Below are 15,663 nucleotides of genomic sequence, written 5' to 3'. Positions count from 1 at the left end.
AAATGCATCTGGTATTTGATTTGCTATTCTTTGCAAGTGCACAATTTGCTGTACATCTTTTTCACATTGTTTTGTTCTTGGATCCAGATGTAATAATGATGATACATACCAAGTAATTTCTTTTTCGGTATGTTTTTGTTCTCCCCCTAACATTGGGNTCGGTTCCATATTTTTCCAGTATTAATATAATTAATAGAGATTTCATGATTCTCGCCAGTTTGTGGTTCTGACAGAACATTTTCATCATCATGTGTTTCTTCAGGAACAACATTCTCTATTTTGTTATCATCATGTGTTTCTTCAGGAACATCATTCTTTATTTTGTGATCATTGTGTTTCTCTATGAATTTTTTTTTTCGAGGATTTTTATCCTTGGAACCGACTGGCCTTCCACGCTTCAGGCGTTTTACGACATCATGACTTTGTTCAATTTGTTTCTTTGGAATTTCAATTCGATCAGGAGCATTTGCAGCATGTATATATGATTTAGTTATCCTTTTTGTGTCTGCAAATGCATCTGGTATTTGATTTTCTATTCTTTGCAAGTGCACAATTTACTGTACATCTTTTTCACATTGTTTTGTTATTGGATCCAGATGTAACAATGATGATACATACCATTTTCTTTGAGGTCCCATTTTCTTTCGTTGAGGTGGTGCAATAGGCACATACACCATACATCCAAAAATTCTCAGAAATGCAAGCTGCAATGGGAAGTATTTATGATATGCACTTGGTCTGATGCGAATTAATGAAGCAGCATGTAAAATTGCATGTCCCCATATAGAAATAGGTAGCTTTGTTTTCATAATCATTGGTCTAGCAATCAGTTGCAGACGTTTAATCAATGATTAAGCCAATCCATTCTGTGTATGCACATGAGCAACAGGATGCTCAACAATGATTCCGATTGACATACAATAATCATTGAAAGTCTGTGAAGTGAATTCACCAGCATTATCAAGTCTAATTTTCTTGATTGTATAATCGAGAAATTGATTCCTCAATTTTATTATTTGAGCCAGTAATCTTGCAAATGCAACATTTCGAGTTGACAATAAACATACATGTGACCATCTGCTGGAGGCATCAATCAATTCCATAAAGTATCTGAATGGTCCACATGGTGGATGAATTGGTCCACAAATATCACCCTGAATACGTTCAAGAAACATTGGTGATTCAGTTTGGATTTTGGCTGGTGATGGTCTTATAATAAGTTTTCCAAGAGAACATGCTTTACATTGAAACTTATTATTCTGAAAGATCTTCTGGTCTTTCAACGGATGACCATGTGTATTTTCTATAATTCTTCGCATCATTGTTGAACCAGGATGTCCTAATCGATCATGCCAATTGGTTAATATTGAAGAATTATCAATTACCATGTTTGATTCAATGGGACGTATATGTGTATAATGCAATCCAGTAGGGAGCATTGGTAGTTTTTCAATCACATATTTCTTTCCTGATTTATATGTGGTAAGACACATATATTTCTCATTCCCTTCATTCATTGTTTGAGTATCATACCCATGGGAATATATATCATTAAAACTCAACAAATTTCTTTTCGATTGTGGTGAATATAAAGCATCATTGATCAAAAATTTTGTACCATTAGGTAACAAAAATTGTGCTTTACCACATCCTTTAATCAAGTCTACAGGACCTGATATTGTATTCACCGTTGTTTTTGTTGGTTTTAGTTCCAAGAAATATCTTTTATCTCGGAGGATAGTGTGCGTTGTACCACTATCAGGTATGCAAACTTCAGCTTGGTTCGTAGCATTTTCCATATTTGAACTTCAAAAAAATATGCAATGAAATAAAATTATTGACATTAAAATACAATACAATATAACACACTATAAAATATTATCATACGANAGGTGCTCAGGGGCTCGACAAATACGGGACCAATGTCCTGGAGTACCACATCTGAAACAAGAACTTTCAAATCTTTTTGAGTGATTCTCATTAACACTCATATTCTCTTGATGCCTTTTCGGTGGGTGGTTTGAGACGCTCTTTTGAGATGAGTTATAGAAATAACTATCTCGATTATTTTCAAAACCACGGCCGCATCCACGACCACGACCACTTCCACGTCCCCGTCCACGACCACGACCTCGATTTTGTCCTCGATCAAAATCTTGTCTATAACTTTGATTTTGGTTTTCAGGTTTAAATTCATTTTTGCTTACAAAATTTACTTCTGGAAATGCTGTTGATACAGTTGGTCGGGACTGATGATTTCTCATTAATAGCTCGTTGTTCTTTTCCGCCACAAGAAGACAGGCGATGAGCTCAGAAAATCTCGCAAATCCACGCACTCTATATTGTTGCTGTAAAGTTATATTTGATGCGTGAAACGTGGAAAACGTTTTTTCAAGCATTTCCGATTCTGTGACTTCATGTCCACAAAATTTTAATTGCGAGATTATTCGATACATCGCCGAATTGTAATCACTTACTTTCTTAAAATCTTGGAATCTCAACATATTCCATTCATCACGGGCGGTCGGAAGTATAACTTCCCTTATATGTTCAAATCTTTCTTTTAATCCTTTCCACAGAGCCATGTGATCTTTTTCGATAAGGTATTCACATTTCAAACCTTCATCAAGATGTCGGCGCAAAAATATTATAGCTTTTGCTTTTTCTTGTGATGAAGATATACCATTTTCTTTAATAGTCTCGCTTAGACCCAATGACTCAAGATGCATTTCTACATCGAGAGTCCATGGCATATAATTTTTCCCCGTAATGTCGAGTGCAACAAATTCGAGCTTTGTCAAGTTTGACATGGTGGTACTAAAAAAAATTACGATGGATTTTATTAGTTAATGAATATTACAATACAAAGTAATGGATAAACAACAAATACAAGCATTCGTAAAAATAAAGAAAACACACGAGGAGGATATTCTCCGATAAATACAAGACTGGTGAGTATGATAACCAAAATAATTAAAAATAACCTCGTGAAAGCCATCTTCTTTTTTTCTTCGAAAATTTGATGAAGAATAATTTTTAGAGAAGAAGAGAAAGTTGGAGTGATTGAATGTATTTGTGAGATTGTATTTATAGAGCAAAAACTAGCCGTTTTGTTACCGTTTATTACCGTTGGTGTATAAGAAAATAAATGTATGTATTTGTATAATTTTATGGTAATAATATGGTGTATATAATATTAGTCATATTTAAATAATTATGTATATCATATCACATTATTATAATTAGGTGTCATAAGTTATTTTGTTTAAAAAACCTTATAGGCTTTTATACTTGTCGTATCCCTTACCGGGAGTGTGGGATGTCGTCTTAACATCCTCCCAGGATTTATAACAAGTTTTTGAAAAAATTATTTTTATTATTTCTAACAATAACATTATATTATATATTACATATATAAACAATAAATAAATAACAGTAAAATAAATATTATTACTTTTGTTACCTTTTTCTTCTGTTCGGAGCTTGGAAAAATATGGAGGACTTTTAGAGCTTCGTGCTGATAACGTGTTGTGAAAAAGTAAAAATTTACGGTAAAAAGTAAAAATCTCAAACTCTCAAAATTATCACACTACACACTTTATAATATTTTTCTCTCAACTCAATTGTGATTTTCTTCACAAATAAGAGATCTATTTATAGAAAATTTTTACAAATAATCCAAAAATAAAATACATCATTACCTACATCATCACACACTAATTTTCAATATTCAACACCTAATTTTACCTAATTTTCAACATTCAACATTCACATTTTCAACACAAATATTTTTCAGATTTTTAAATAAGTTTTCAACATAAATTATGTTATGTTGCATTTGTATTGAGTCATTTTAACTTCATGATTTCAAATTTATGTTCATTGTTAAATATGTTACATACGAAACTCAAATCCATGTTCTACTTATTCAAATTATAATTATATCAATCACAATAAATTTCAAACGACTTCAATATTTTAAGGATTTAAAATTTATTAGTCTAACTTTTTACGTAAAAACTCTTGTGAGATGGTCTCACGGATCAATTTCGTGGGTCCAATATCTTATTTGGGTCATCCATAAAAAAATATTACTTTTTATTGTGAATATCGATAGGGTTGATCCGTCTCACAGAAAAAAATTCATGAAACCGTCTCACAAGAAATTTTCTAAACTTTTTATGGAAATTGAAACAAAAGATAGATACAATAATGATAAATAATCGAACCAAACAATATTAAAACAAGGGCAAACTTTCAATAACTCCCTACATCCCTTCTAAACTTTATCTTTACTCCCTATACCTTTATTTCTTTGTTTTAGCTCCCTAATATTTTAAAATTTCCAAGAATACCCTTATCCTTTTTATTCTAATAATTGATTTTTTCTTTTAAACATAAAGGCCCATCATGTTTCCGTAAAATAAATTAAATCTTTTACCTTTTGACCAGAATGCCACCGGGTTATATCCACCGTATTTTACGAACTGCTCCTCACAGTCCAACCACACGATCGCAACCGATGGTTACAGACGCAGATTCCTTCAGCAGCACTTAGCACAACCCTAATTCGTTTCCTACCTTAGGGTGTACAATAAAAGATAAAATTTTGAAAATAATACATGAGAGGGGCTGAGAGCAAAGATCTCTTTATTCAAACACAAACATTTATTATTACATTGAAACCTCCTGTAGAGGAGGAGGAACTTGCTTAGCTACTTATAGTAGCCGAAACTTGAAAACACATAAACTAGAAAGAGAAAATATTACAATTGGTTTTGAAAGAAATGAGAAAATGTTCGATAATCTCCACTTCCTTCTTTCTGCCTTATTTATAGAAGGCTTCTTCGGATTTGAAATTCGGACTTCAAATCTTGATAAGCCTTTACAACTTGCATATGGACCCTTGAGTGGTTGAGTGGTCCTACTTTTCTTGAAATGTTATTTTCTAGATTATTAATCTAGACATTAACTTTTAGTCGTCTTTTATCTCTCTCAAGTACCAGTCGAGATGTGCTTGGAGGATATCAGCTGAAATCTCGTCTTCTTTTTCTTTATACATCTTTATAATTTTTCTGAGAGCTGCAGCCTCACTCCTCTTATACTTGATTTTTCTTTTTAAAACTTTCAGATATACACGATACATCTTCAAGTTTTACTTCTGGTGTGTTTAACTGGTTCTATTTATCCCTTTTTTATAGATAAAATTTTCGGGACCAGTTTTTTTGTTTTCTTTATTGGATTCTTTTTTGAATAAAGTATCCAATGTTCTTTCTTCTTTTACCACTCATTATTAGTGGTTCTTATGTCCTTTTCCACCGATTATTGGTGGTCCTGTTTTCTCCACTCACATGGTGGTCCTCTTTTTGTTAGTGGGTTTAGTCACATGTCCCTTTTAATTTTGTCGAGGAATCTTCGGCTTTTTGTGTCCTCGAGGAAAATGTGAATGTGGTCCTTCCCCACTTGTCCTTGCTTCGGTAAAATGTTTCCGATCAGATCTCGGTTTGAAACCTTTACCGAATTCCGGTTCTTTCTGATTCTGGCATTCAGGGCAGATGTTTTCCGACCATCTTCCTATGTGTGCCATATTACAGAACTTTCGGCGAGTCTCCTTACTTGCCGACAGCTTGTTATTCCACAAAAGATTTCTTTTCTTCTCGAATAAATCTTCTGCAAAACTTGTGGTTTTTCTTGTCATGGTGTTTAACAGGAATGATCCATTTAAAGAGTTTTGGTAAAACTTAAATGGAAACTTGACCTTGTCCATCTCCGTGAGACAGACCCAGATACCCCATGCTCTCCTGGTAGATATGTCATCTTCATTAAATGAAGAGACTAAGGGGGTTTCATTTGTAGGAGGATCCTTTATAAATTTTTGAGAATTCACATCTGGCCTCCTTAGCTTGATAAAATGAAAGGCTTCGTGTGAGCCTTTTCCTGCTGGTTCTGGTGCTGTACTGAAAAAATATAGCTCCAAAACATCTCCTCTGGACAAATGATCATTATTTGCCCAAGTCTCATGAACAGCTTCCTGAATCCATTTTGGTAATGCTGATATTTCCGGGAAGCTGGGCGACGTAGTATAAACTGAGGCAAGAGCCCCAAATTCATACCAGGCTTTGACCTCCTTTGGATATGAATTTTGTTTCATCCATACCCTAGGATATTTTCCTGCAACATCAACTCGAACCATGGCTGGGTTGATGCCAATTCTTGTGTTTAATTTCTCCCAATTCTGTTGGTAAACCTGAAATGGAGAAATTGCATTTTCATTAGTACCAACCTTAGTTTTGCCTTTGTCAGTACGAGGCCTAAGGTTGATCTCTCCCTCTTCAATCCCCGAGGTGAAGGGTTGACTTGAGGACTCGAGATAAGGATCTGGAGTCTCAATTTTTGTTTTAGCCGACTCATCTATAGATGATCCCGACTTAACACTTGTGCAAGGGGTATTTGAATCCCCCGCTACAGGTAGAGTACTGTACTCGAAAACTCTCCATTTGGGAAACCAATGGTTTCTCAATGCTTTGGAGGATAGGCCTTTGCATTACAGACCATAACTGAGTATATGTCTGTAAACATCCTGTGATTCGATCAGAGACAATTCTCTTATCAGCTTGTTGAAGCCTTCCCGCAACTTCTGCGTTCAGTGCTAACTTGTTAAACTCGGTTTGAAGTATTTCAAGGTGTTCCCTCAAATGCCTCTGCATCTTGATAATAGCATCAATGTCAATGCTGTCCATCTCTTGTTAAAAAATCTGCAAGAATGTTTTCATGAGATTTTATTATCACAATATCAAAAATATAATTCTGACATAGTGCTTGCCATCGTAATAATCTGGCCTTCTCAGGTTTAGATTCAATTCTATTCCTTAAGAAAGCTTTCACCTGTGTATTATCAACTTTCAAAGTAAAATTTCTTTGCGAGTAAAAATAATGGCCATTTTTCAAAAGCCCTTTTTACTGCATAAAATTCCTTCTCGTTGATATGTCATCTTATGGCTTCTGCATCTGAGAATAAACCGCGACAATATTTGCATGGTTGTTCTCCCTCTGGTGTGAGCTTAGTAAGAACTGCAGCCCACCAATGATCACTGGCATCGGTATATAATACCAGATTATCCTCATCTTGAGGAATAGCCATTTTTGGAAGATTCTTACAAATCTCTTTTAATTGGCATAGTCCTTTTGTGTGTTCATCCGTCCATATAAATCTAGCATCTTTTTTCAATAATGGACTAAACACTTTCCTGTGTTTTGCTAGGTTTTTAATAAACATCCCAGCAAAATTAACAACTCCTAAAAAACTTTGAAGTTGCTTCTTGTCCTTGAGACTTTCTGGAAAATTCTGCACCTTTTCTACTATGTGTTCTTGCAGAATTATTCCTGACTCATCTATTTCAATTCCGAGGAATTCAATCTTCCTTGTTGCAATAACTGCTTTCTTCTCGGATAAGACCAGTCCTTCTTTTTTACAAACATTGGAGAAAATCTCCAAATGCTTATCATGTTCATTCATATCTTTAGATGCTATTAAAACATCATCAATATAAACAAACATAAACTTAAAATAATCTTTAAAAAGATTATCCATTTTTCTTTGAAATATCTGGGGTGAATTAGCCAATCCCATTGGTAATACCTCCCAAATATAATGTCCTTGTGGTGTAGAGAAAGCTGTGAATTTCTTGCTTTCTTCTTGCATCCTAATCTGGTAAAATCCAGACTTACAGTCGAACTTAGAGAATATCTTGGCGTTGCGTATGCAACTTATTAGATGTTCTCTACTAGGTATAAAATACCCATCAAACTCCAGAATCTTATTAATTTCTTGATAATTAATAACTAATCTGGGTTTTCCTCGTTTTATCTCACCATGATTCCTTACCAGAAAACCTGGACTACTATATGGTGACATTCCTGCTTTGATTAATCCAAGGTCCAAATGTTCCTTGATTATAATCTGCATATCCCTTTGGTCAATGATATTCATTGGGATAGGCTTGCAGCGGACAAATTCATACTCTTTGCCTTCCTTAATTTTAAGGCAAGCTTTGAGTTGATTTCTGTCCCACCATGCCAAGGGATCTTCATTATAATTTTCCTTGATCCTCTTCTTGACATCTTCCAGGGATACCTTAGATTCAAACTCTACTTCATTTTTATGTAGAGCTATCTTAAGGCATTCTATCTCTTCTGGTTGGAGTTCTTTATCTGCTCTTAACTGGAGCATTGTTTCTCCAAACCTTCTAGAATCTTTCATTTTTGGGTTCAGAAGTTGTCCTGAATCACCACGCTTGCTGCGAAACTGGATTGGCAATTTTCTGTAAAATGCCTCTCTTAGTCTCTGGACTATGATTTTGTGGTTACAAGGAGTTGTAAACACTAATTTTCTTGTCTCATTTTCTTGAGTATAGGATTTGAACATTTGTAGGAAATTGTTTCCTAGTAAAATGTCAGCTCCTGTATCATGAAAATAAATTGGTGGTGTCTTCACCTTATACCAAGGTGTTTGCCCAGCACCGCCAATCATTATTTCAGTCATCTTAATCCCTTTACATAAGATTAAGATTCTTCTGGAAAAATCTCTTCCAGCAATCTTTGGTAATTCTTCTTCCAAACTTGTTGGAAAAACTCCTCGTTTTGCTGTACAAATACCAGCACCTGAATCAATATAAGCAGCAAAATATTCTGCCTTATATTGTTCATATAACATTCCGACTGGAACGTATATGGAGAATGGACTTGTGGTCATTGGATTTTCCACATCTTATCTTCTGCCATAAACTCCATTCCATACTCTAGACGTTTCCAAGGTTTATGTTCCTCAAGAAACTCTAGTCCAAGAATCAGTTGATCTGATTCTTTTCCTGGACTTCCTGTGATATGAACTTCCAATTCTCCAACTTGGATCATTCCTTGGTAAGTTCCTATCATAGGTTGTTCTAAATAGTAGATGGTATTACAAGGAAATTGATTCCTTTGTTTCGTAATATCAAATACTATTTCGACTTCCTTCCACCCTTCTGGGCATCTAAGCTTTCCTATTGTTGAAAAACTTTTTAGCTCATGTTGGATTTCTTGAACAGGGGTTTTTCCCCATCTGTAGCTTGTAATCCTATCTCCTTGAAAAGATAGTCTTCTTGATTCCAATCTAAGACTTTGATTCCTTTGTAGAATCGGTTTGTCTTGTATTTGGATATCTGTTTCCTGTATTACCGGAAACTCAACTCGTTCTGGATAAATTGCCTGAGCAACTTTTCCAAATATTTCTGGTATCTCAATAAACTCATTTCTAATAAACAACTCTGAATGATGTGTATTAGATAAAGCATATGAGATTTGATAGGTAATAGAATATGGTCTATTACCTTCCTTCATTAGCCTTTTCTCCTTGAAATTTTGATGTAATGTCAAGGCTCGGCTAAAATCTCGATCTGCCAGGTTGTAAGCTATCCTTGGATAGATAACTCCTACAATCTTTCCTGCACAGAGATTTCCTGAGATAGTTCCCAGTACTGAATCTTGAAGGTTCCTCATTCTTTTATCGCATATAGCAATATCAATGGGTGAATCAATACCTTCTTTGAAAGTAGCTTTTATCATAATTTGGATTGCTCCAATATGAATCCAGGACATAGTCCTTGCTACTTCGATCTTGAGTTTTTGTAATTCCTCCTTAATTTCTTCAGAAGGAATTAACTGCATCTCCATTCTATTTCCAGTAAGTTCCATTGGGATTGCCATTTCCCTTCTAGAAACTTTATAGATCAGATGATGCTTTCTGTTTCTTAGGCCAAGATTTCCTAAGAACTTTTCTACCTGTCCTGCAGAGAATCCTTGATATCTCTGTAGACTAGGATTTTCTTTCATGATCCTTTGGACCATGTTATGAGATATTGTTGTCTGGCTAAAGAACCCAGACAAATCCTCATGTGTTTCGTGTCGAAACACCTCGTTTTCAGTCAGATTCCGATTCAGTTCCATCGGATTCTTCCTGACTTAGGACTTCTTCTTCTTCATATATACTTTCATCTGAGGCAATGTCCTCAAATCGGTATACCTGAATAAGATCTTGGTAATAAACTGCTTCTTCAATATCCGGAGTTGGATCGAAGCGTTTGATACCTCTTTTTTCATTTTCTGGACAGTTGGTCGAGATATGACCTCTTGCTCCACATGTCCAGCAATTACAATCCTTAAAACTTTCATTAGCTCGTGTATGAGCTCTTCTGAAAGTTTTCTTTGTAGGTGTTCTTCCTGTGCTTCGAGATGTACTCGATGCTTGGGAGGATATCCTACTCCTTGATGGTCCGCTTCTTTGTCCAGATTTATAAGATCTGGCTTTTTGTCTAGACCATACTGTTCTTGGTTTCCAAGAACTTCTTCCACTTCTAGCATAAGGATGAGTCCTGAAACTTTTCCTTTTATGCTTTTGTGGTTTACTTCCAATAATTGTTGGAAGATCATTTTCCTTACAACACAAAGGAGTACGTTTGTTAATACCCCTTAATCGTTTGTAATTCTTTTGTAATGCTGCCAAATGGCACCATTCCGCCAATTTTCCTTTAAGGAAAGAAGCTCTTCGTGCCAATGTATCTGGATTTCCAGGTACATATTCCCTTATGAGCATTTCTCTCCAGGGACTTGGCATTTTTGCGAAGAAAAGCTGCATAGCTGTATCTTCTTCGACTCCTGAATTCCATCTATATTTAGTGAATAACATAATGTATTCATCTACTAAACAGATGTCATGTAATTCAAGACTATACAGAGCTTGAGTATATTTCTTCCTCTTCTCTGTGTCTTGACTATTAAAATAGTCTACCCCTATAAATTGTGCTTTAAATAGGGTAGCCATTCTTCCGGCTATCTCGCTTAGAGATTCTCTGGCTAGGACCGACTCTTTAGTTTCCACCGAAGTCATGTCCCAAGCAATTTTCACTGATCCCATAAGACTCATTTCTAGGAGTTTAATGAATCCTTCTCTGTTGAGATCAAGTGTTCCTGCTGCAATTCTCATAGCAGATGTCCAATCGTCTATGAGTTCTTCTCTGTTTTTGAAATCTAATACATCAAGGTTAAGCATAACCCCGTAAGGATGTATAGGATCTAAAACAGTTTTCCCATATGGGGTTTGGTGCAAGGGAATTTGATTTCTCCTTGTCCTTGTTCCCGCAGGGTGTGAACATCCACCAGTATGGAAATCAGTTTGAGATTCTCTCATGTGTATATTTTGAGATCCCATACTTTCCTTGGTGGTTCCTGTGAAGATGACCAAGTTATAGCAGGTGTTTCACCTCCTGCTGTGTTCATCTTTAGATCTACAACTTTGAGATTTGCTAAAGATTCCGCAAGTTCTTGTAGATCCTCCAGACCAATCCTTTCTAGAGCTGTCATCATATTAATTTCTTTTCTGAGACAGACTTAATTAGATTGATCATCTTTTCTTCTTCAGTCAAAGGTTTTGACACCACTCTGGCCTTTCCTTGTTGATGTAACAAAGGTTCAGTACCAAATGATGGTGGTAACCATCCTCCTGAATTTCTTTTACTAGAACTAGGTTGTTGTTCTAGTTTTTGAATTCTTGTTTGAATATCCTTTAATATTCCAAGAATTTCTTCCTGATTTTCAAGGATCTTCTCAACTCGTTGCGGTACAAAATATAGCATATTGCCATAATTTTGTACTGTTTTCTGAATTTCTCTAAGATCTAAAGAGAGCTTAGAAGAATCTGATATAATTTCCATAAACTTATTAGATTGAATCATAAGTTTACCTAAGGGTACTGATGCTTCCCTTTCTGTTTCTGATATCTAACAGTAGTTAGATTCCCTTGTTTATATTTCAAAATATTGGAATAATTCTTGTAAATTATTTTTCTCGAACCTAAGTTCGGATTCATAATTTTCGAAATTCTCCTCCTCAAACATTTCGTTTCTTTGTAACAATAAATTTTGTGTTTGAAATAAATTAACCTTAAGCTCTGATACCATTTTGTGAAGCGCGGGGATCAATATAAGAATCTTAAGGAAGAAGGGGTATTTTTGTCTTTTTTAAACTTTTAGGGAGTTTAAACAAAGATTTTTAGGTGTAGGGAGTTGGAATAAATTTGAGTTGGGTATTAGGGATTTATTTACAATTTACCCTTAAAACAATGTTATAAAATATTATGAGAAATTAAATATCTCTCTTGCAATAAATGTATTAATTGTGAAAGAAAATAGTGTTCATCTTTATTTAAATATGTTAAATAATTTTTTTATTACAAATTTATAAATTTCGTAATTATATTTTACTGATAATAAACAGAACGAACTTATGTGCTTAAAAACCATATATAGCAGAGATTTTAGTAAATTTGCCCGCACTATGGAATTCATAAATACTAGTTTACTCTGTTGCGGAACTCTATCGGTCACGTTGTAGCCACCGCCGGAGACAATTGCGCCACCGTGCTCACTCACGACACACGTTAATTCTTTATTTTCTTCGCCGAGAATGAATCAGGGGGTGCAGAAGAACACCCTCTACGTGGGTGGTTTAGCGGAGGAAGTGAACGAGAGCATACTCCACGCGGCGTTCATACCATTCGGTGACATTAAGGATGTGAAGACCCCACTGGACCTGGCCACACAGAAGCACCGGTCCTTCGGATTTGTTACCTTTCTGGAGAGAGAAGACGCCGCCGCAGCCATGGACAACATGGACGGCTCCGAGCTGTACGGTCGCGTGTTAACTGTTAATTACGCACTTCCGGAGAAAATCAAGGGTGGCGAACAAGGATGGGCAGCTCAACCCAGTAAAACCTCCCGCTATGTTTTTAGTTGCTTTATGTATTTATTTGAGAAATTTAGGAAGAATTGGTTGACTATTGCTTTCTTGATTTCGAAATCATCCGTTTTTCAGCTGATTTTTTAATTAGGGTTTCTGTTGTGATTCGTGTGCTGATTTTGTAAAACTATTTGCTAATGATGGTTGAACTCCTGTGTTTCTATTTCAAAATACTCGCAAGCAAACACTAAATACACTAGATTTCATCATCTAATCCAGGCAATTGAATAATCCTTCCTGAGCGTATGAGTTTTTACTGGAAAATCGAAGACCAAAAGTAATCTTGCATGACTTACTGTTAGTTGAATTTAGTCTTTGTGACTTGTTAGAAATTGAAGCTAGTATTGAGTTAAATTCTCACTTTTACATTGGTTAATACTCAGTTTGGGCGGATGCTGACACATGGTTCGAGAGACAGCAGCAAGAACAGGAAATGTTGCGCCTTCAAGAGGAGCAGCGGGCTGCAATGAAGGAAGCAGAAGAGTTGCACAGGAAGAAAATGGCCGAGCAACGAGAAGGCGAGAAAGAAGAAGCTGATCCAATGGCAAAAGCTGAAGCAGAGGTTTTGAAACAGAACGCTGCTGCGTAGTTTCGAGTTAAGTTAGCAGACAACAGTTTCCAAAAGTTTATTTCTTGTATTCATAGTTTCCAGGTTTATCAAAAGCTATAGCATCAAACACCATGTAGCAGATTTTGTTATCAGTTATATTTCTTAACTTTTGAGGCATTGATTCAATATGTTTTATGTGTCCTAAAATTACACTGAGTTAAATATTCAGTCAAAACATATGATAATTGTTTATCGAATACATATCTGTTTGTACTACTTCTAGTTGGTCGCGAATTTCGACTCTACTCGGAAAATTCTACACTTTGGAGTTTTGAGGCAGCTGCTGTTTCAAGAAACCACACCAATTTCCCGTTTACTGGACAAACGATCCTCACGGGCACATCAGCAGATTCGTGATCTGTATCTTCAACTGCCATTCGTGCAGCTTCGGCTTTATTCACAGCCGTGACAACTACAGCGACATTGGAGGCAGAGTTTATAACAGGTAAGGTGAAAGTAATTCTCTCAGGTGGAGGCTCAGGTGAATCTGTGATATAAGTCACCCATTCTTCTTCCAAATTCAGCGCAGAGTGATTCGGGAATAGAGATGCAACCTGCCCATTGGGTCCCATTTTGAGGAGGACCAGGTCGAACTTGGGACAGTCATGGATTTCACAATCGCTAATAATGCGAGTCTTGACAAGCCGTCTGATCACAAACTCATAGTCCTTGGCTGCATGTTCTACTGATACCGAGTCATCGATGGCATACACGACAGTGGACGATGTGTTCCTGGAATGAACCGAACAAAGTCGATGTTTCACTCGATCGACATACTGAAAAACGAATAAATGCTGAAAAACGAATGAATGCAACATTCGTAACGCGTAAAAGTTATAACTTACCTTGCCGAGAAGATTATCCCTAACTTGCTTACAAATCCTATCAGCAGCGAAAACTACATACCATTTGGCCCTATCAACTGTCCTCTTGTATGGGCTTTCACAGAGTTTTCTGCTCAATGCAAGAAGTTCATCGACACTCAAATTCTGTGCTACAAGTAGGAAGCTTGGGTGCATCATGCAGTCACCCGGAAGCCCAGCTCCAGGATATTGGATATCAAAGTTGCCACATAATTGAACTTAAAATTCATATACCTTAATGAGTTTGATAAAAATTCTCACTCGAGCCCGACAAAATCTAAGAACATCAGAAATTTCACCAAGTGCAGCATAGAAAAAATCAAAGAATCAAATCGAAGAGTGCGTTTACATACCCCATCAAAGTAACAGTAGAAGCAACGGATAAAGCGAGGGTGAATACTCCCCTCTCTTTTATAGAAGCCTCCGATAATTCTGAAATGTACTCCGCCAAATAGCTGCTTAATACATCCAAGTTTTCTTGAACTCTTAACTCTATTCCATCCTTTTTCGCCACATAAACAGCCATGTTTCTCACAAAGATTGTAAAGCGCACTGCTTCAAATTCAAAAAGATCATGAAAAAAGATCGATAATACTTCTTTCTCTAATTAAGATGGAACACTGTTTCTTGCTGTTGTTTCTGAAAAGAATCCACTAATCATATTTGACGAAAATGAATCAAAGTTAAATGTTTCTTGAAAGGTGGAATTACTCAAAAACAAAAACAGAAAAGAGAAAAAAAAGTTGGATCAAGAATCCAAACCCATAGTCACCCACAAATCTCTTGTTTTAAAAAGATAATATTTTATGTCTTATAAGTGCATGAGCATGCAAGATTTTCATCTAAATTTATTACACAGATTTAATCTTATGCACAATCAGAACATGGAACACTGATAGAAATTAGTGAAGACATAAATTATGTTAAATCAAGAAAAGAAAATTGTGAGAACTTGAAATTTCAGCAGTAGTTAGCATTTTGCAGCAGCTAACAATGTTCCAGCAGCTTCTAATATTTCAGAAGCTGGTATTTTCCAGCAGACAAGTATTTTCCAGCAGACATGTATCTTCCAGCAGACATGTATTTGTCCAGCAGACAGAATCCAGCAGCAGAAGAATTAAGTAGCGAGATTCCAGCAGGTAGCTACTGATTCTGCTTATGACTTGTAACTGAAGCATTTAACATGGAATAAAGGCTGTTAATAGCAGATTATGATCATTAATTGGAAGGCCAACAATCAGAATTTGGCCTATAAATAGCACCCTCAATCTGAAATTGTTGTTACACAAATCTTGAGTGATCACTTGAATTTTCGAGCTAAGAGAGTGCCTATTTTCGAGCAGTAGAAACCAGTAGCAA

General features: G+C 35.9%; 2 protein-coding genes across 2 annotated transcripts; one reads left to right on the top strand and one right to left on the bottom strand.

Annotated features, from left to right (window-relative positions):
• Positions 1-12,360: 12,360 nt before the first annotated feature.
• LOC140982515 (uncharacterized) lies at positions 12,361-13,567 on the top strand. The gene is made up of 2 exons (XM_073449052.1): positions 12,361-12,799; positions 13,215-13,567. Exons 1-2 carry the CDS (start codon positions 12,499-12,501, stop codon positions 13,418-13,420), a joined length of 507 nt encoding a protein of 168 aa, XP_073305153.1. The 5' UTR covers positions 12,361-12,498; the 3' UTR covers positions 13,421-13,567.
• Positions 13,568-13,671: 104 nt separating this feature from the next.
• Positions 13,672-15,124, bottom strand: LOC140982514 (probable 6-phosphogluconolactonase 1). Its single transcript, XM_073449051.1, has one exon. The coding sequence runs from the start codon at positions 14,461-14,463 to the stop codon at positions 13,684-13,686; it is 780 nt and encodes a 259-aa protein (XP_073305152.1). The 5' UTR covers positions 14,464-15,124; the 3' UTR covers positions 13,672-13,683.
• Positions 15,125-15,663: the final 539 nt, after the last annotated feature.

This window comes from Primulina huaijiensis, chromosome 8 (genome assembly GCF_012295235.1).
Source record: "Primulina huaijiensis isolate GDHJ02 chromosome 8, ASM1229523v2, whole genome shotgun sequence".
Lineage (NCBI taxonomy): Eukaryota > Viridiplantae > Streptophyta > Magnoliopsida > Lamiales > Gesneriaceae > Primulina > Primulina huaijiensis.
The sequence above is the reverse complement of the archived record's forward strand: the minus strand, read 5'-3'. Positions and strand labels throughout refer to the sequence as shown.

What these genes read in the sequence shown, in the direction of transcription:
- LOC140982514 (XM_073449051.1), bottom strand. Translation starts at nt 14,463, where the DNA reads ATGATGCACCCAAGCTTCCTACTTGTAGCACAGAATTTGAGTGTCGAT.
- LOC140982515 (XM_073449052.1), top strand. Translation starts at nt 12,499, where the DNA reads ATGAATCAGGGGGTGCAGAAGAACACCCTCTACGTGGGTGGTTTAGCG. An exon ending in AGGATGGGCAGCTCAACCCA is followed by an intron (nt 12,800 to 13,214) that starts GTAAAACCTCCC and finishes GTTAATACTCAG; the next exon opens with TTTGGGCGGATGCTGACACA.